The 22,299-nt window shown below is 39.3% G+C and overlaps 1 protein-coding gene across 1 annotated transcript in view; it reads right to left on the reverse strand.

The window, feature by feature from the left end:
- Positions 1–2,606: 2,606 nt before the first annotated feature.
- UROC1 (urocanate hydratase 1) overlaps positions 2,607–22,299 on the reverse strand; it is a 43,127-nt gene continuing 23,434 nt past the window's right edge. The window contains exons 13-21 of the mRNA XM_062008205.1: positions 21,972–22,069; positions 21,655–21,727; positions 20,269–20,390; positions 15,988–16,058; positions 14,913–15,011; positions 13,111–13,210; positions 10,335–10,416; positions 5,278–5,377; positions 2,607–3,203 (exon numbers count right to left, since the gene is read on the reverse strand). Of these exons, the coding sequence (XP_061864189.1) occupies positions 3,063–3,203; positions 5,278–5,377; positions 10,335–10,416; positions 13,111–13,210; positions 14,913–15,011; positions 15,988–16,058; positions 20,269–20,390; positions 21,655–21,727; positions 21,972–22,069 (886 nt within the window). The 3' untranslated portion in view covers positions 2,607–3,062. The remainder of the gene's footprint in view (positions 3,204–5,277; positions 5,378–10,334; positions 10,417–13,110; positions 13,211–14,912; positions 15,012–15,987; positions 16,059–20,268; positions 20,391–21,654; positions 21,728–21,971; positions 22,070–22,299) is intronic.

A 22,299-nucleotide genomic window follows, 5' to 3' on the forward strand; every position in this document is an offset into this window, starting at 1 on the left:
GAGGCTGCTCCTGCTGCGGGACGGGTTGGCAGTCCCAGTAGATGGTGCTGTGGTCCTTCCACTGGGCAAATTATTTCTGCTTTTCACTGAGCAATTTAGCATGGAATCTCCATCAGTAAGGAGGGAATATTGCAGGCCAGGTACATGCAGCTCCAGGGAAGCTGGTACTTCATGCCATAGAGCATAAAGGTACACCCAGAATTTCACTACACACCTTCACAAGACGTCTGTGCAGTCTGAACTCCCTGGGTACCTCTAATATCTCCCCTTACCCTGCTGCCTGTCACTGGGTGTGGGTCTTGCATTCCCGTTCTTGGTTGCACCTCCTGATCCTGATGTTTCTAGTACTTTCCTTCATATTGCTTGGAAAAGCCTGCTCAGGAGCTTTTTGCTTGACACATAAGTGCATCTCTAATAAAGATGTAAAACCTGAAGGAGAAAAGGAGGAAAAAAAGAAATCAAGCCACAAATCCCTTACGTTTGCCACAGCCTGAGGAGACTCAACAAGACCCTAACGAGGAGAGCCAACAGCTCTCTCGTGTGACAAGTTTTATACCTGTAAAAACCTCAATAGTTACAGACATATGAGTGTATTGCATTAATTATCCTTTGTCACCAAGCTCTTTTCTCTCTCTGTAATCAGACACAAGCTTTTTGTGACAAAGCATTAAGATACAAACATTCACAGGAAAGATGCTTCAGCCTGTAGCAATCTTGAGACATCACTACAGAAATTCATTAGCTCTACATCTACTGTCTGGACCTAATCTATTGCAACACCTACAGATCCATGTCTTGAAGACTGTTCTCCCTGTATTGGGTTTGTCCAGCAGTGAGATCAGCTACCTAAAAATGACATCAGCATCCCCAAAGAACAACAGCCCATGCACAGTCCCAGCCTCTCTGCAAACAAAGAGAGGACAGAGCTAAGAAAGAGAATCCTCGCAGTGGGTGTGTTCATGGTTTCTGAATTCTGGAAACCACTTGGTATTTCATCCCAGGCAGTAACAGGTTACTGTTCCCTTGTGCCCTCTCAGTACTGGAAAACACAGTTTGCATTTGTTAAGTGTTTGAGATAAATGGTTCTAAGAACAAAATAGATTTAAATGTATACACATAACTACGTAATTAAAGTGCATAGTCATAAATGTGACCAACTGCTCATCAGTTCACTGCCTTTCTGTAACCCATTTTGCTTCTACTCATGCTGCCTTATTAATAAAGATTTCATAATCTGAATTTTGACTTGTAGCACATGTAGCACTCATCTCTTCAGGTCTATGTCTCCCTTCAGGTATTCCAGAGTGATAAACTCTCAGGGAATGGAGTGGCATTAAACACAGGTATACTTGCAGGGTGATGTCCTCTGGTCAGTGAAGCTACAAGAATGAAAATAAGGTTCCTTTTGTATGTCAGGGTTGTGAAGGTGAACATACTGTCAGGCATTCCAGTACTAAACAATACAAAGGTAAAGAATTAATAATAAATACTTCTTGCACATTACATTTCTATGGATTTCCAAGTCAGAATTAAGATGAGTCTATGGAGTAGCTTGACATTAGTACAGAAACACCAGTGTATTTTTCTGATCATTTTGACAAAGCAGTACCCTAATGCTTTTGGGTGACGGACACTAGAGTGGTTTTGTATAATAACAAGATTCTAACTTTGGACCCAGTCCAGCATGGTTAATAACATAGGTAATGCATTACATATGTTAAAGCAAAGGCTGTCAAATCTGGCTGACAACTACTCACATCTCAGTCATCTAACTTGGCAATGTGGGAGGTTTTTTCCATAATATAAAGCAATTCCCATCAACTGCAGATTGCACTTTGCAGAAGGTTTAGTTAGAAGCAGATGCCAGACTCTTACTATTCATCTGGAGATGTATACAGTACGTGAACAGAGTAAAGAACTGATTTGCCATTCAAAATAACCAGTTGCCTTTACTTGACACCAGATGCAATACAGAGTTGCAGTGTGTGCTCACCTGGCAAGTACCACAAGGTCTAACAGTTGTACAGTCTCGAGTCCCACAGTCCTCACCACATCTGCAGCAGCCAACACAGGTTTACATATGTAACCCCTTTCCCTTCCAAGGGATAACAGACAAAGTGCCAAGGAGACTGTGACAGGCTAAAGCCTGTCCAGTACCCCCTGTGCACTGGGGAGGGATTGCTGATGCTCTGTACTTGTGTATGGATGAGACTCATATGCAAGGGCCATACTTAGCATGGGACATGCTAGATAATTTTGGGCACACACACATATAGATAGATGTGTATATAAAATATATTTCTGTAAATATATGTGTGCATATAAGGGCTTAAAAGTAAGCATCAGTTTTTGGTCCAGGATCACAGCTGATCAGAACAAAATACTTCAACCAGTTATTGTTAACATGAAAGAATAGGTTCAGGTGAAAAACATACATTCTCTGAGTTGCATCTAGACACACTTGATTCTGTGTCTTCTTAGCTCTTCTCAGGAAGAATAAGGAGACCAATTAGACCTTTCTACGTCTATTTTACTTTATAATCAACTTGTGCGAAGGAAGTCCACACCGTCTTACCTTTGGTGCTTTAGTTTGTTTCGCATCAGTTCTGTTTTATTTCAGAAAGAAAGTCTACGTCATCGTTTTGTTACAGTGCTTTACTAGTTGCACCATTCACACTCAAATCAGTGAGCAGCTGATGATTTTTCATTAAAAAATAGCAGCCAGAACTAAGGATCTAGATTTTCTGTAGCTTTCTATTCAATTCAATTTTATAAATTATCGGGAATAAATGTGTTCTTCCCCATTTAATTTTCAGAGAGAAAATTATAGTTCCTTTCCTTACAATGCATAGTTTCTTATTACAAACTTTGTTCCAAGTTTGCTAGTGAAAAGCCAGTTCCTGACATCAGTAGACCTGTCACAGAGGAAAGAAGGGGAAGAAAAACAAACCCCTCACAGAGACATTTGCAAGGCTTTTATCATTTGTCCAGAGAGCAAAATAGGATATCAAGGAAGCAACTTTAATTGTATCTGCCAGGACAACATTGCACTAGGAATATAACTAACATTTCAGAGCTTGCTCCAAGATGTTCTCATCCACCACCTTGTGAGGGAGAGTGACCTTCAACGTGGCATTCTCTTTCATTGTTTGGCAGATTGTTTCATAAGCATAGTCATTGCCCGACCAGCAGCGTCTGGCGACCTGTCAGACCAGAAAATCAACGGGTGTAAAAATCACACATTTCTCTTGCCACATCCCTCTTACACTATTTGTGCAAACACTGGCGCTCAGCGTCACGACAATAGATCTTTCAACCCTCTGCCAGCTTTTAGTTTCCTTACTGATTTTTTTAAGCAATGTTTGTCATAAGTACTTCATTTTTATGAGTAGTATTTGGATAGACTTGGTACATTTTCTTGCACAAACATAACATTGGACAGATAACATTGGTAGAGTCAGATACTTTATAAACTTTACCAAATTCTCTCACTGAAAATAATTATGCACTCCATCCCAGGTCCGTAAAACTAGCACGTGCTTTACATAACAGGATCATTGAATCAAATGGTGCTTTTGTAGTGGGATAAATATTTTTAAAGGAAAATTCCACTCAATGTATTTTGAAAATAGAAAATCAAGGAGCCAAATTCTCTGCTAGCATGTAAGAATGAAACTCTACAGACAGACGTGGAACGAGTAAACCCCTCTTCCAACAGCAAAGCCTTATGTACTAGCAAGAATCCCTGGATGAATAAAAGGCAAGATTTGACACAAAGGAAATAAGTCTTTCCCTCTATTCAATGCCTTACAGATGTCTATTATGAATTGCAAATCAGTGTCTGAAATGCTCAGTCATAAGTGCGCAAGAAAGAAAATACTGAATTTGTTACAAATTAGCAATATATTTAAGCACATGATCAATGTAAAGCAAATAAATTCCCAGGATCATAGCAATAACAGCTAGAAATGGTCTTTCAAGTCAACAACTCAGTTTCCCTGCCACTCACCTATGATTATTCCTAGCAGTATATTTTCAAGGCTATATATTCCATCTTCTTCCCAGTCTTCTAAATAATACAGGTAGCATTCTCAGGTTACCGTTTTTCAACATGTGTATGGAAGAGTGGGACTTTTGCTTGTAATAAATCAGAGCAGCAAAAGATTTATTGTGGTTTTAGTAGGCCGTCTCTGATAACTCATTTCTTGTTAAGGGTTTGTCTTTCTTACTCTAATCTACAAACTAATATATTAAGGAATAAGGAGGAGGAGAATTAGTTTACTACTGTGTTATCTCAGATCTGGGACAGGGAGTATGTGCAAGTTGCCCCTCTTCTACCTCAGTCATGCCAGGTCTTATGGACAGAAAAAAAAGACCTTCAGGTCTAAGGCAAAAAGAAATTCTGCAGTTCTCCTGAGAAGTAGAACAGAACAGACTACGTCAGCACTGGCAAGAAGTTCCCTCAATATATCAGATCCTTGTGAGTTTACGTGACGGAAATACAAGTCTTGTCCTTTAGTTCTACTCTGCATCACTATGTCCCATTGATTTAGTTTCCTGCAGGTATTGAATCAAAACTTCTTTGCCACTTTAGAGATGAGATCTTAGCCTTAAACTCAGACAGTATCTATCTGGATACTAATGCAATGCAAAAACTCTAATGGCAGCAAGGGCTGAACTTAAATGGTGAGGCTTGCATGATACCTAGATCTAGATGTTAGGAATAGACAAGACTAACGTTCATGTAGTTGTCAGTTGTGTTATATAGGCAAATACCAATGCCAACGTGTCTAACAAAATTATAGTAAGTGTGATTTCCTCTCTACTTAAAAAAATAACAAAATCTACACTGTGCTATGTGGAAATTATAATATATAGTAAAGCCAGAAGGGGTGGTCCTGACACTTTACAGTGAGTTCCTTACCCAAGAATTACTCAGCCTCTTTTATTGGCTTGAAGTCCTTTGAAGTTGGTTGGAGAAAAAAAAAAAAGCCTACCAAACAAAACAACTTATTGGCTGTAGAGAAATCAGGCTCATAATCATCTATGCTAGAAACAGTGAATGAGTCACTCATCTCATTAGGACTATTCCTGGGATACAGAAAAAACCCTGTATCCTTAAAAACTCCTGCCTGGGTGCTCATACACCCCATTCATTTAAAAAAAAAACAAACAGAAAAAAAAAAAGAGAGAGCACTGGAACCTAAGTACCTAAATGAACACATTCCTGGAGACAGGAAAACATTGAAGTGAACATATATAATGAGTTTTACTTACTCCATTGGAAACATCCCAGCTGAGCATCATCTTAGCCCGTTCTTCAGCCTCCTTGGACCCATCCAAAACCAGGCCAAATCCCCCATTGATCACTTCACCCCTAAAAGATACAAATGTAAGAGGATTAAATCAACATAATTCAAAGGAATCCCACAAAAATCACAGGAGTTAATTTGTTCAGTTGCACTACAGGGAGAAGGATAAGAACAGAAATGGCACAGGATAAGAAACCCCATCAGAGACCTTTATACTTAACAATTAAAAAAAAAAAAGGGAGATGGGGGAATGTAGCAGAGCAAAGGCGTAGTCCCCTGACTTGCAGCAAACTTATTCCACATATCTTGACATGCCCAGATAGCAAAGAGTATCTGCTCCAAGTGGGAATGCAAGAAACTAAGCATGTGCTGGAACTCCTGAAGACTGCAGTCTGTACTGACTCCAGAAACAAGAAAGGTTAGCACTGCTGACAATCTGGAGAGTTAGCTATCTGTGGATGTTTTTAAAGGTTAAGCTATTTGTCTTTGCTACACTAGATCCTGCCATATAGATAAGATCGTGAGGAGGACTGTCTGAAGCAGACAGATGGATCTATTTATATTCTCCTGGGACAAATGAGACAGCATAAGTATTTTATTTAAAAAGCATTAACCACCACTTAATGCACATCTGCCTCCATCATTTCAAAAACAGTCATTCATTTTGTATGAGATACATAGATGTTTAAAGACATTGATGCCAACTTTTCAAGAAGCAGACTTACTGGCAGAAAAAGAGCAGAAATATGTTAAAACTAACAGATTATACTTGGGAGAAATACCAGTCTGGTTTTAGAAGGACGGGGAAAACACGTAGAGCAAAACATCTTGTCTGACTTCAGAATCTGGCCTGCTCAAGTTCCTTTTCCATTGCATATGGTGAATAATGATAAATGCTGTTGAATAATTATGTATTGCTGTAAATCTATGAGTGTTCTGGCATCAGCAGTACCTGAGGGATGAGGTATATCATATAAAACACATGGTATGAAAGACTACTAATGGAGACCCTGAAGGCAAGAATTTTGCCCTCTATGTTTTACAGTTAACGTAATGAATAAGGTCACAAAATGTACATAGTATAACACCAGACATATCCATGAATCGGACAGGAGTTAGATGTCTTCAAGTCCAGGAAGGAATCATTGCTTGCTGTATATTTTCCAGCAGTAAACCTATGCTTCTCAGAAAATGGGGAAACAAGGCTACATTGGAGCCTCACAGACCCGAGATCTACTTCGTGAAACTAGAACTTACATTTTCTTGTAATGTCATGTCATTACATTTCCAATGTAATGTTGTGTATTACATGATGTTAATTTCCTTTCACTAGTTATATATGCTACCTGTGTGCTAAGTAGGACCCTATCACATAGCTGAGTAAGGAACTTAGAGCTCCAGATCTCACCATCACAGTACCATTCTGTGAATTCTTTCCACTTCACTGTTATTAGACATGTCATTATTACAAATGCATTTTGTGTTGAAAACCACAGTTTTCTTGAAACTCACAGTTCTCACAGCAGAATGCCAGTGAATACATCCATTTCTTATCTTTAGCAGGAAAATTTGAAACAAAGTGATGTTTCAATTGAGATGTTTGAGTACTATAAGCTCTGACTCTTCAAAAGTAAATGTTTCCTTTTGATTGACTCTGTCAACACTTTTTAGCCTGGAATTTAATTCCCAGGACCTTTTTACTTAGTGAAATCTTTTATTAGTCCTGCTCTTGGTCTCATTTTGGGAAGAAAACAAACATCAAAACATTTGCATTTCTTAGAAATGCTACTTTTTGAGTATCTCATGTTGTTACTGTCTTCCCCAAGAGAGGACCAGACTGGATGACAACATTACAAATGCTGCTGCCTCAATGTACAGGGACCAAAGTAGCACTGTTCTGTACAGCCAAAAGTACAAAGCAGGAGTACACTTATGAACACCAATGATGTTGCTTCTGTGTAATTTGGTCCACAGTATGAGCATACTTCAAGACAGACTATTGGCAATATCAGACAATATTCCTTGTAGGAAGATTATGTTCTTTCAGTGACAAAGATCCCGTCTGTGCCCAGCATCGCAAAGAGCATCGTTTGAAGCTTAGCCACGAACAGTGAATGTCTGATCTCATTTGCACTCCATAAATTTAGAGCCCTTCCATCAATCTCCATGGAGTTACTCCAGTGTAAACCAGAATCACTCATCAGAATCTGCCCTACTGTCTAAAAATCACTTATAAATTAAATGCCAGTTGTTTGTTAGGATGCATTTTCTAGAAAAACCTCTCACTTTTAAAGGGGAGTTTTCTGCCTTCATTAACACTGGGTCACATTTTCAGGTAATTAAAGAAACATGTGGCATTTTGACCTATGCTACCTCCTATCATTTCCAGATGTCTCCTCCTAAGGTGATCAAAGAAAACAAGGCCTCTCTCACAATCAAGATGTCACACTGTCAACAGTGCAGTTTGATTCTTAAATTGCTTCTGCCGTTTTGTTACTTCAGGTTACTCAGGCTCTGTGCTAATATACATTCTCCTGCAAATAAACAGTCAGCAAGAAATGGATAACATTCAACCAAGACTATGTTAATCTTAAATCTCTCAAACAGCACATGTGATGCAGATTCCAGCTAAATAAATATTAATCCCACTTTTTCTGTTTGTCCCACAAGGCTGTAGCACAGAAAAAAAAAATCAAAGCAGGTAAGAAGCACTTCTTTAATCTCATAGGGAAGGCAGGGCAGATCTGTCAGCAGTTCCAGGCAAGTGCCAGCCTCTGCAGGGAAGATTGGTAGCTGAATGCACTACAGTTGCCATTTCTGTACTCCCTGAAGGGAGACTTGACAATGACAACTTGATTTGTCTCTAATCATATGTATATTTGTTTATAAATATATATAAGCTTCCACATCCACTGTCATCTTTCCAACTCAGCTGATGACAGGAAGGTTTTATTAGACACACAGAGATTTCTTTATGGCAAAGTCAGATGAATTTTTATCTCTTTTGAATAAAGGAAAAACAAGCTCCTAAAATCTAAAGGCACCAGCCTCTTCCAGGCAAAGAAAACAATTTGTTAAGGTGAGGGCTGGCTTTGCTTCTTTTACCACCCTTAAGTTATCCGTCTCTTTCTCTTCAGCTGGCCAAGGGGTGCACCTCTTAACTAATCATGGCACCTACCTGGCTAGGTAAAGCCAAGCAGAATCACCTGTCATGCCATGGCTCTCCAGATCACTCCATCTAACACCATATCATTGCCACATCTGAGGCTCAGCATGGTGGCTTATTAAGGCTCATGCAGAGACAGGCCTAATTTTCAGGCTCTGTGTTCCTCGCTGAAGCACGGTAATTTAACCACAGAAGGCTATGACTGCTCCTGAGAACAAGGTGAGCAGGTACTATTCCACAATGACAAGCCAATAAGCAGCTATGTCAGAAAGGACAACCAAGTTCTGTTTTTTCATTGATTTGTTTCAGTGAACAACCACACACCAATTTTCTGATGCATTTAAGTGACAGCACCTCTGATCTCCCTTGATAAAAAGCTTCTTCCTAACAAAGTAACGCCACTTAAGAAAAAAAATCAAAAGTACAACTGAAATGACAGTGTGGTTTGGGCCAGTCTTCCAGAAGTAAGGGCAGTCTCACCCTTCAGCAAATCTCTCTTTGAATTGCTCAAAGGGCTAGAAATGGGTAGGAGGGATTGGCCTCAGAGAGGCCAGAGAGGTAGGGAATATGATCATTTGTATGCTTTGAATTAAGCATCATCAACGCACAGAACATTTGTGGCATACGTTATTATTTTAGCAATTATAGCAGTTATAATTATCATTTAACTATCCTAAATATTTTGCACAACTTATAGTGATTTTCTTTGCTTGCATTTCATTAAAAGACATTTCAAAGGGTTAAACTCTGTGTCTAAGCCCTCAGAAAACTTTCTTATCCCATTGTTCAATTCTACTGCCATGTACCTTATATTCAATAGTTACTGGACTAAAACAAAAGAAATTAAAGCATAAGAGAGGGAATTCTCCATGTATCTCAACATGGAGATGTTTTTCTAGATTAAGCCCATCCAGAGGAGTATCATCAAATATCTCTAAGGATAACATCTGCTACCAGTTCTTCAGCTTGCAGCTGTTGGCATATTCCATAGCTGGATGGAACAGGGAAGTGTGAGGATTCACTACAATAATCAATAGAGGGTTGTACCTCTTTTGACTGGTGACACCTTCAAAAGAAGTCATGGCTGTAAATGGGAGAGGCTTTACTGAACATTACTGGAAAGAGCAAATGAGAACTAAATCCTCTGCGGTGTGGCCAGGCTCTCCTCTTGCCTGCACCTCTGCCAGAATAACCTTTCAGTGGCATATGAAGGAGACAAGTTTCCTTCTCCATAGATAATATTTCTTTCATTATGTTTCTCAGTTTAGGCATTTCTCTTAGTTCTGCCTTCTGAAGAAGGCATTTACTTGGCTGTGGTCTTTTATCCTACCAGGCACGAGCAAAGGGAGAAAGACCAGGGTGTTTGCTGGCACTTGAGCTGTTTTGTATCAATAACCCCTCATTGCACTTTAGCACATGAGCATTTATATTGGGGTCCTAAGGTCACAGATTTAAATACAGCTTAAGGGGAAAACCAAACATAATCCATCCACTAACACTCTGGCTGTGCATGTGTGAAGATAACTTTGGAAGCAGAATCTGTTGAAAAAGACCATGGCAGATTGTCCTTGCTTGGCAAATTTCTTCAAATTGTGCTGTGGCCAATGTCCAAAACACTTTTTCTAGACATATGGACATTGATTAAAAAGCCTCATACAATGCCACTCTTTATCTTACAATACATCCCTTCAGTTCTTGTTTCCAAGCCCATCCTTCCCCTGATCACAACATTGTACTACTCCAGTAGTACACACATCTTGTCTGTAATTCCCCTCCTGTCTCTCCTCCCCACACACATACACAGCAGTGGTAATGGGATTCAGCATCTTCCTTTAGAAACATAAATACATTCTTACCAGCCAACTCCACCACCGTTGTGCAGTGAGACCCAGGTGGCTCCTCTGAATGCATCTCCTACAAAGTTTTGTACTGCCATGTCTAGGAGGAGAGGAAAGATGTTACGGATCTGACATGCTACATTCATTTTTCTGTTGTGCTGTCCACTCCTTCCACTGACATCCTGGAGACAGGGTTTACTCACAGCTTCTCTCACAAATATACTCTAAAAACCTACCACTGAAAATTTCCTCAGCTGGAAGATACCTCCTTGGGGTGAGAGAAATACAATCCTCTCCCTTTGGGGTGTCTCGTTCATAAAAGAAAAAGCTGAAAGCATCTATATGGAGGGCTGGAAATTTAGGGAACAGCTGGAAAACTGTACACCTTGCAGTTCTCAGAAGCCAGAGGCATTTTCAAATGAGACTGCAAAGTTAACTCAGTCTTGTACAGAAAGCCAATCTAAAGTTAAGGAGTTGCATTGTGATAAAGCTGAGAGGAAAGTAACAGTGGCCTCAATTTTCTGGACATGAGAGAATTTTAGCCCGAACACAAACTGCTGAAAGCACACAGGAGGTTTCTTTTGTTTTCAAAAAATTGAAGAAAAATAATTTAGCAGACAAATGTAATTTGACTAACATCAAATGCATGATTTCCACTGAAATATTCACTAGAATTTTGTATATTTGCTCCAATTTGTGCTAAAGCATATACCCAGAGAGGTGGAAAGAGATACACACAGGGGATAACAGGGTAAAAAATACTGAAATTGTTTCTCTAAATTTCATTCAGGATGGATTTAGATCATTTGCTATGCTTTTAACAGCAAAAAATAAGAGACAAGCAGCAATATCCCTGCTAGCCACATTTTCAGACCCACAGTTTTTACGTGTCTGATGGAAAAATTAGTTTACTTGAGCACTAATATATGTTAAACCCTGTCAAAAGCTCCATTATGGCATCCTTTATCTGGCATTATGTCACTTTAATAACCCAATTACCATAATTACAGTGCTGTCAAGAGGAAATGGGAGAAATCAAAATCCCCATATTCTAAAATGTACAGATTTCTTCCTCAGCTACCAGCGTGTTAAGAGTGGAGGTTGGACAAGAAACATGGCAAATGGACTAGCAATGTAATAATGTCCTGCTCCTCGACTTCAATAAAGGTCACTGTGCAAATGTCTATGCTGAAATACACTTTGCAGAGCAGTGATGACAAGGATTAGGATAAGGTATTTACTGTAAAACAAGACAGACAAACACTCTGGAAAATTCTTGTATGCTAGAGAGGAGGCATTTTCACCCAAACCAGCTGAAATGTGGTGTTAAAACAACAAGAAAGAATGAAAAGAGGAAACCCAAGATGATGTTCTTTTTATCTCCAGAGGATCAATTGGCTAAACAGAGTTAGGCCTAGTTTAAAGGTCAGTGAAATCACTGGTTGACAGGCTTTAGGTAAGCCCTGTGGAGGAAGCAAATTGTTCATGTAAATCATAAAATGCAAAGAAAACCACATAGCATGATGAGTAACAGGGTTTAGGCAAGCCTTGTTTCTCTTGCAGCGTTCTGACGGCATTGCCTGAGGTTTAGTCATGTTGCTAAGCCCTTTGGTGGAGACATTACTTCGTATTGCTGTTCTCTGTGCAGCTGCATCATTTTCTTATGACTTGTCAGAATCAAATGTTATTCAAAGCATCTATCCATCTGGCCTATTAGAACTGGCCAACATACTCAAAAAGCGTTCAAGTGGGACTGATAGACACAGCTAAAAGCCTCATTTCATCAGGAAATCCAGTTAAGATAGCAGGGAACTTTTCTCCTTAAAATTGAGCCATAATTTGATTCTATTATGATTTCCCATAATGGAAGTAATTGAATATGCTCAGCTACCTCTATCATAATTTCCCCTTCCACAGCAGCTTATGTTCTCCAGTCGCACACCATTTTGTGACTGTCAGTTCATGACACGTGGAAACATTACTGAGGCTAAAGCTATTATCATAATTTCCACTTTATAGATGGAAAACTGAACTAGATTTAGGTTAAAAATTGCTTAGTGCTTCCCTCATTTTTTCAAGTCTCCAATCTGATATTTCTTGGGTTTATTTCTCCAAAGCATAACTTCACAAACTTCAGAGACTGGTTAGCTTAGGTTAAGTGTGCAGAATTAAAGGCTCCTTTTGTATAGCAATCTTACATGATTTGCCACACAATCACACTGTAAGTAAGCAACGAGGCTTGGAGTCTAATCCATAACGCCTGACTTCCATAGTATGTTCTCTTATGACCAGAAAAGTTCATTTCAGAAACTCCAGACTCATTTCTTGAGTCTTCAGACAATGAAATGAATGCGGCTGTGAATCTTTTTGCTTTTGTAGACCTGATTTTGATCTTGTGGATCCCAAGGAAATATAGAATCATAGAATGTTAGGGGTTGGAAGGGACCTGTCTTTATTCTGCTCAGATCACCTCTTTGAAACAGTGAGGTGCAAAATTAAAATCAAACAGAAGATACAGTCCTCTGAGATGGACTGTTCTCTACTGGCATTCAGGTAAACCTGGTGCATCTCCACTGAATTTGCAATGTTGTTCTGGACCTCTCCTATTTAACTAGTTTCACATTCATGGCTATGTCATTATCAAATCCCACAAAGCGTCTTGGGAAATCTGATTAATGAGGAATAAAGGGTTAAACAAAACTGTTTTTTTCAATGTTACACAAAATACCCAACTTCTCTTTAAAAGCAATTTCCTTGTTCGCCCAGGCAGAGAAGCCCCAGCTCCTCTGCTGACCTGCACAAAAGGCTGATCCATCATAAATGTTTGACGTTTCTCTGTAAGGACTGTCAGTCCCACTCACATCATGGTGATCTCGGCTGAGGACGACTGGAGCCTGCAAAAAGCCAAGGACAAGAAAACAGAGTCCTTCATGGACCATCAATTCCACCAAGGATCAGTGCTTGCCGAATTCACTTGTGTCTTAAGTAATGTCAAACCTCAGCTTCGCCTCCTCTCCTAAACTCCCTTCTCTGCCTGCTATTATAAAACAGTTGTTCATATACTGTTTATGAAAGCCACCATCTTTTTGTAACTAAGAACCAGAGCTTGGTTTTATGTCAATAGCATCCTGAAAGGAGGGAAGGGAGAAGAGGGGAAGCAGTGAGGTTATTTCATCTGAACATTTCTTTACTGAAATTGCAAAGACATTTCATCATGCAAAAATTTTCATCCAAAACCAGTTATTGTTAGCTGTTGAAAGTAAAACTAAGAGTAAGAAGTTTTCCACTTTTTAATGTTTTTGAGAGACCTCAATACTAAAAATAAGTTAGCTATGAAGATGAGTAAATTCATACAGCTCAAACCAGTCCATTCTTGCTCCAGAATTTAACTGACAGTATGAATCTAGATCAGCTTGCAGATCTTCATTATCACTTGCCATGCACTAGGTTTATATAACCTGTTTACATATCACTCTTGGCATGGTGTGCTCTGGAATTAACTGCTTCTGTTTTATGCTGTCAGTGAATTAGAAAATCTTTGAAAATAGATGTGAGCACTCAGCTTGCAAAGGAGGAACAGAGATTTGCAAATATGAAGAAAGGACACAACAAAATCCAAAGGTCCTGGGAGTCTGACCTTGTTAGTCACAGCTCCAAGGCAGTGCTCTGTCTGGTCAGGTTTATTTTTTGAGCCTAGCTTGCAGTGACGTTCATTTTGAATCCTAAGAAGGTCAACAGCATTTGAAATATTTTAACAAATGTTTTCTGAGTAACAGAAACCAAACATTTCCTAGCTGGAAAGTTTTCCTTCAGTGAATCCCTTTTAAAAGGGTAATTGTAATTCAGCTGTAGAAGAGATAGAGATGAATGAGAGACAATGCCTTGGTCTGATGGTGATGTGCACACAGCAATTAATGGTGTCATTACTGAGTGCTTCCTTCAGGATTTCCATCTCCCCATTGTACATCTACCTACAACACTCATGAAGAACTTAGAAAATCATTATACAGTCTTGCCCATAGTATATATTTTTACCAGCACCACATATGGTCACTGGGATTTCACCCAGATAGGTAAGATATTGCTCATTATGCACTAGAATCACAGCATCAAGACTAACAATTTTCTTCGTTCACATATACAACACAAAAGAAAATTGACTGCAGAGCTGGCTGTAGCCACAATCTAGCTGAAAGTGAGGGACAGAGGGTAAGAAGCACTTGGGACTGGCAGTCTCTTGTTATTCAATGTTTGGGGTAGTGCTGAGGAATTAAGTTTCTACCTTGTGTTTTCAGCAAATCATGTGGCATGGTGTGCTTGTAGATGGCCAAATAGAAAATAAGGCTGATTGCCAATGTGAGATAAAAGGTAGCATATATTTCAGAGATTTTCTAAACCTCTCTCCTACTATGTAGCATAATACTGGTGACAGGCAGAAAGGAGGGCTGAGCTCTACCACATGCTAACAAAATACTAGTCCCATGTAAACGGCAGACACTTCTGCTCTCACTGATTTAGGCTTTCTTTTTTACCACTTGCAACCCCAGTCTCAGATATTAAACACAATTCCTTGGCCACACCAAGACAAAGACAAACCTTAATCCTTCCTTCTGAAATTGCTTGATTAATAGCCACTGCTATAGACACACGACCCCTCTGATCAGAATATAAGATTCTAGCTTGAGAGCCAACAACCTGGAAAAGAAAAATAGCACAATGATAAGATTCTCTGTGCAAATGGCTTATCTTCAGTCCCCAGATAAATGCAGTCACAGGAGTGACCCCTTCCTTTCTGTAGGGGAAAGTACAGATTATTTCTCTGTCAACATCCAGCTTCCACAAAAAAAAAAAGAAAAAAAAGAAGTTAAAATCCTTCTTTGAACTGAATTTTATCTCCACTCACACGATCAGTGAAATGTATTTCTGTATTCAGCTGCTACTGCCCAATAAATCCCACTTTTTAAACCAACCTGATTGCTAGGCTATAATCCTCCTATCAACAAATCCCTTACCAACAGCTGAGAAGCACAGGTTTGGGGAACTGGCAATGATGGGCTGGAAAGCAAAAGAAACATGGAAACAAAGAATGGCAAAGAACATCTGTCTCACACAGCTATGCTCCTCAGCAGCTTTTAGCTCACAGACAAATCTGGCTTCCAGATGAGGACAGCAAGTATGAGCCCTATATCAGTTAGCCTCCCAGAGAGAACCTGCCCTGAAGGAAAAACAAAGGATGCTTCACTGACATCCTTCTCCCCACAATGCAAAAGGATGGCAGTCCTTTGGCCTCATCATCTGTTCTGAAAAGGATACTGTGTGCTGCAGGCATGCAGAGGCTGGGCCAAAGCAATGCCAAGAAGAACATTTTGGATAGTACTCTGAAAGAAATACAGTCACAAAAGAGGTAGAAGGTGAACCATTGACATGCTTCACTCCACATATAAGACTAAGCATTCACGGATTATTTGAACATTTCCAGATGAGGAAGTGAAGGGAAAGAACTGTTTCAACTCACCCTAAAACCCTATTGTGGAGAGAGATTTGAGTTATCAGCCTGGGGAGTCATAGCCAATGTTTTCATTCCTGCCTGTTCCTGCTTCAACCCCTGCATTCCAAAACTGCTTTCTGGACCAGGAATGATCACATCTGCCAAAGGAGATTGTGCACTTACCAAGCTGTGCCTGCCAGCTTCCCGAATCCAGCGGATGTTGTCATGATACTGCTGCTTCACAGATGTGCTCACTTGCAAGAGAAAGCAAGAAAGAAAAGAGATTTTGAAAATTAATGCAATATGCTCTAAATTTAATTTAACTCCTCTCACATAGGAAGTCAAATTTTACTCTCAGATACAAGCACGCATATAAGAAATGCTGTATGAAATGCTCTGTGTAGCTGATGCAGTTGATGCAGTAACTGGTACCTTATATTTAGAGGAAGGTGTGAGATGTTGCCCAGGAGACAGCTGGAACAATAATTCCCATTCATATCTTTAGCAAACTGAATTAAACCTTTAAATATCGGTTACATGTACTGTTCATTTCTGGTCACATGATTTGCTACCTACTAAATGCCAATTCCTTCCTGAGCCTCTGCTGAATTCATAGTTTTAGCAAACTCCATGACATTGGGTGTTACAGTCCAGTCTTGCATCATGTTGTAAATAACTCCTTTTTTGACAACCAGAAGAAGTTCTCAGAAGCAAATGGCAATACATACTTGGGGATAAGTTACACCAGTGCTGGGATATAGATTTATAGCACAGCAGCTGCTCTCTGAATGTTTCTATCCAAAAATTGAGGTCTCCTATCCTACAAACTAATGTATGTTGCCTTGCCTTAACATGGAGCACAAACCGCATAGAAGGTTTGTTCTGTTGTATCTGCTTCATGTGTAAATCCCCTCGATGGCTTGTTGTTATCTAAGAAGAGAATTGTATATAAGGGTTTTATATTCTCCAACTTCTGCTTTCATTTACAGCTATGCCATCCCATCTCAATCAGTCAAACCAAAGAGGAGTAAGAACAAAGATATTTGAAGTAAAAGATAGTGAAATAGGGCACGTATTAGTCAGACACATGATGATCTCAGTACAATTAGCTGCCTCCAAAGGCATGGCACCATTTGTAGCAAGTAACAAAAGGGAGAGAAGGGATGGAATGAGATGAAAACATTGTAAGTCTTAATTTTACAGGTATCTACAGTTCTAGCTTTCCATGCAGGCTGAGTGTGAGTGCAGATGAAGTTACAGTGGCTGAAGAAGTTACTCCCTGTAGGCTCTTTCTCTATAAGCTGTATGACATTACTTTGTTCTGAGACAACCAGCTACCAGGGCTCATCTGGCATATGGCAACATGCTAAGCCACAGTGAGTTGAGCCAAGATAGGATATTCCCATCATTTTCCAGCTTTCACCCATTTTCAAATTATAATGTGCATGTAACTTATGTTTGAAAGTCAGGCAAACAGAAGAAACTGCACACTGCTAACTTTAAAAGATGAGTGTTTAGAGTATGCCCTAGGCAGTATGTCAGCAGATTTGCATAGTGAAACTAGGAAAAGGAAAGGGCAAGATATTTGTATTTAAACTGGGTTAAACATATGGTTAAAGTGAAATGTAAAATCATTCCTGCAGAGGCAAGCCTTCCATACAGAGGGCTTTAATGATCCTTAAAAAAGTCTGTCAGTGCTTTAGGGGTTGGCTTCAAGTGTTTAACTTCTAAACTCTGCAACGATGATTAACATGTCAGTACTTTGCTTCATAGGGAGTGAAAGATGAAACATCTGCTAGTCCTAGTAGGATTGCATTGCCATTCATAAGCTTTAAAGAAGCATCTCCTAGAATATAATGAGTGGTATTCACTTAGGTTATTATAGATATTTCATGTAGTTCCAATAAACAGTCATGTTCTCTGTCCTAAACTGTGGTATGTCCAAAGTTGGATTTCATCAGTTATCCCTGGGGAAGGGAAGGATCGTTCCTTTTATTTAGTTTTACTTCCTGCATTTGAAAAAATCTCACAGCTCTTTCTAGATTTAGAGTAGCTTCATGTGTCTCATTTGCCTCTGTCTCCCCGGTCCAACAGAAATATGTTTTGAATTCAGGCAAGCTACTGTGTTGCTTCTGTTATTTCACTTGCCTTTGTACTTATTTAGGGTTTAAAAGATACCAAAAGACATTGAGTACTCACAGGATCTGTCCTCATCACCACAGAGGTTGGCTCCCTTTGCTTTTGGGAGATTTGTATTATCATTATCCCTCAGCTCAACCTTCAAACTATCGCAGAGGTCATAAAACCAAGTTACACTCCAACCATCAGTACTTCATATCTCATGCAAAGTCTAGCTTAAAAGCTTGTGTACCTTAGGAGAGGAAGCAGGTAATAAAACTACATATGACTTTCACAGTTTGTGAAGCTTAAATGCAAAAATTCATCTCCCCAAAAGAAGAATGGTTAATATTGGACTCAAGACCAGGTCAAAAGTTTAGACTTGGAATGCAACAGACTTGAGCTCTGTAGAGCTTTCAGTCAGCCTTCATAACAGATTCTTTTATAAAATTCAAAGGTAGGTTCAGATTTTAGACGTGTGTGTGTGTGTGTGTGTGTGTGAGGATATCCAGACCCTGGAATTTGGTCGAAGCCCAGGTTTCATAGGAAGTGAAGGGCAAGTGGAATACTCAAGAACATGAATCCATGAATAGCTGTTTATTTTCTTGCCAAATTCTGTTTTCATCTCTCTTTGAAATCCTGTTTCCATTGCCTTGCCAAATTCAACAGCAAATCCAAAACCAGCCTTGCTCTTAAGCCTATTTTCACCTGTTGATGTTTATTAAATGTAATTTTTCATTTAAATTAAGAATTTATACATGCAAGAGTTCAATGCTTTTTGTCTGTGGAGAGACTTCTCTCTCCAGCTTTACATTACCATCTATGTAAACATCCATATACATAAACACAGAGTAATTGTTTCATTTCCTAATCTTGCAATGCAAACCATCCAAAGGTCATGTATCAGTTGAGACTTGAGAGAAGATTACTGGAGATTGCAGCAAATGGTAGAAAAAAACCTGTAAATTTTTGAAGATAGATTCAGCACTATAGTATTAAATGTCACTCTCCCTTCAATTAAGCTCAGGGACCAGGCTTAAAAATATGACCATTTCAATATCCATAGAATAGGGTAGGTACTTCTACATTAAAAAATCGTCATGCTCTAGTGCTATTTCTTGACTCCTAAGGAAAGTCTAGGAGAACAGACAGAACTAAAGACTCTGCAGGGTCAGACTCACTCAATAATTCACCTCTTGGGAGAAAGGAAGGCTGAACATCAGGCTTACACTACAGAAGGACAACAGTAGCTGTAGTTTGAAATCAGAGACATATCTAACTGTGGTGTAACCTATTCAGAAACACTACCTAGGTCCTTGCAGTGCTAACTGTTCCAGAACTATAGGAGAACATTTAAAATTTGATGCTTCTATTCATATTTCAATGATGTCTTTCCAACAAGTATTTCAACACTACCAGATAAAAACACCATGCTCCCCCCATCATAAAAAATGCTTTAGATTTGTGATCCATTTCCTTCTGATCCCTTCCTTGATTCTAAGTAGCACAAAACTCCACTCTCCAGAAATGGAAGAGATGAGGTCTTAAGTGTCATTGTCTCCTAGCGCTGAAGCCTTTCAGTCTGCTGTGCAGTTACTGTAAAAGTAGATAAAGAAGCAGGGCCTTCCACTGCAATCTGGGAGATTAGGATTCATGTTTGCTGACACATGGGTTCAAAGGTTTCAATTCATAAGCAGGGATAACAGTAATAGCTCGCTATCAGGGATATGGAAGAGTGAAAGACAGGATAATTTCTAGATATTAGGGTAGCATACAGAGCCATGCCGATATTCCAGATTGGTTCTACCAGTGAGTAGAAACAGTTGTCACTTTATTAACAACCAACCAAAAAAGCGGACTTCAAAGTTGTAGTCACAAATAAATGACACTGGATGGAGCAACACACCCATGAAACCTGGGTTTGCTGTCACTGGCTGGCTTGCTAGCCTCTTAAAAACTTCCCTGAGATCCCATCTCTCATTCACTTGTGAGACAAAGCAATTTGACTCCTTTAAAAAAAAAAAAGATCTGTTGGATGCTTGTTGGTGAAAGATACTGTCACCTTGAAGCTCTAAGGCAAACAAAGTACAGGAAAATCTGTAACAAATGAAAAGAAAGCCTCTTAACCAAATCACAAAACAGATTTGGGATCATTAACCTCTCTATGAGATGTTTTCACATTTTATCTTCTGGTTACACTCCTTAGAATACTCTGGAGAACAGAAAGATGTGCTGCTCACATACAATAGGTTGTTTTCTATGGCTTCAGTCAAAAGTTAACATACATTTCACAATTCCCAATTTCCTTTTCTTCCCAAAAGCACAAGCATGGGATAGTTGCCTTACCTCCCTTTTGTATAGAATCTTCCAGCACAGACATAGCAATTGAGTCAGTGGTAGCAAGATCCCGTGGGTCACCTGAGGTACAAACCCAGCGGAATGGTCCAAATCCCAGGGAAAAAATGTCCCTGAGAAGAGAACATGTTTCATTAAGAGATAGCTGAAATTCTTTCCTTATTTATCCTGGCTGCTAGCAGTGCTTTTCTTTCATTAGCTTGAGACAGAAGAATTTGAAACATTTTCAATGAACTAATCTAAACAGAAGCATCAAGGACCATTAACTGAGAAACTGAACAGTGCTGTTTCATGCAGCCATTGACTGGTACAAAAAATACTGTCAGGCCAGATTTTTTTTTTAACAGGAATATTGGGCAGTTCAGCAAAGTGCATCATGAGATGAATTGCAATTTTTCTTTTGTTTCATCAAATATACTCTCCCTACTGCCTGGTCTTTTCATCCTTAGCACAGGCTAGCTCTGAGTGTGTCTGCATCTATGCTATCAGACAAGTGTAGTTTCGGAACAAGTGACCAAGTCCACACTCATTTGTGGTCCATATCATTTACACACAACAGTAAGACCTTTAAGTTGAATTACAGATGAAGAAATCTGACCTGGTTGGTGCCATACTTTATGTTCAAGCTATTAAAGAGATCTGTTGAGAGATTGGGTTTATAATGCCTTTTTCCTCTGACTTATGTTTAACTTGAACATACCACATGAATAAGAGCTGCAATGCTCTGAAGAGACAGATCTCAGAAGAGATCTTAATTTTTAGCACCTAGAAGTGCAGCTGCATATAGTTACAGTTCAAGGCTATGACTTGGCTATTCTCTTGAGTAGAACTGCTATGTAACAAAAGAGAAAACCCAGTCATTCATGTAAAGGGGTGAAGAGTTTTGATTTGGCAATAATTTACTGTTCATACATCTGGTGTCTACTTTCATAAGTTCTTTTAATTCTAAAAAAGATAAAGCTTTACAGCAAATTATCAAGACATGCCATGCCTTTCAGGACAAAACTTCTGCTGTCAGAATTAACTTTTGTTCATCATGTACAACATGTCCTTCCAGGTCTGGCTCTTTTCTCCTGGACACAGGAAAATGCAAAGAGTAACTCTAAGGAAGCCAATAGGAAACAAGCACAATGCTTACAGCCATCAGGACACCTCCCTAAACCAGAATGGGCATTACTCTTAAGTGGAGAAAAATAAGACTAGAGTTAGTGTCAGGCATAACACCTGTGAAATCAGTTTTCCTACTGCTGAGTCATTTTCATCATTCATGGTACACTTCAAGATTTGTACTAAGTGGAATCTCTGTAGTACTCTCCCCCTAAACAGAAGAAATCACAAGGCAATTAGGTGCTTTATTCCAAACTCTCTACAACATACCCCATGATGTGTTGAACATAGGAAGGATACCGAAATTCTGTTTTATTGGCTCCTCTTTTCCCAACATCAGCACCTAGAAAAGAATTTTAATAGTAACTTGATGAAGAAAAACTAAAACATGAAGCCAGGCTGCACCTGGGCTCTCATGAAGGCTTTACCTTAGCCTCAGATACAGAGAAGGTTGAGATCTCAGAATGAGAGAAACAGACTAAAGAGTTCACAAAACAGTGGCCAACCCTAGCCTACTAAAATATGCAGCTGAAATATGCATGCAGGATTGTCCTTGTCTCTACCTAATAACTCCAGGATCTACTCACCAGCTCTTTGAGCTTCCAAGAGAAAAGCATTGCCATAATCCCAAAAAAACATGCCCTTATCAGCCAGTCTGTTAATAGCAGCCACATGTCTCTTCAGACTGAAACAAAGAAGGAAAAATAGTTTTTCTTAAGATTGATAAAATACCAAGAAGAATACAATGAACTCACTAAAGGCATGGAAGCAGGGAGAGATAGATAGAATTGAAAGACTCCAGAGAAATTCAGATATAAATATGTAAGATACTAGCTGACATGCCTTCAGTCTCTGTAGCACTTTTATCCCCAAATTTTGAAGTGATTTACAGTCAATAAAGGAATTCCATTAAGT

Source organism: Colius striatus, chromosome 15, assembly GCF_028858725.1.
Source record: "Colius striatus isolate bColStr4 chromosome 15, bColStr4.1.hap1, whole genome shotgun sequence".
In the NCBI taxonomy this organism is placed as follows: domain Eukaryota; kingdom Metazoa; phylum Chordata; class Aves; order Coliiformes; family Coliidae; genus Colius; species Colius striatus.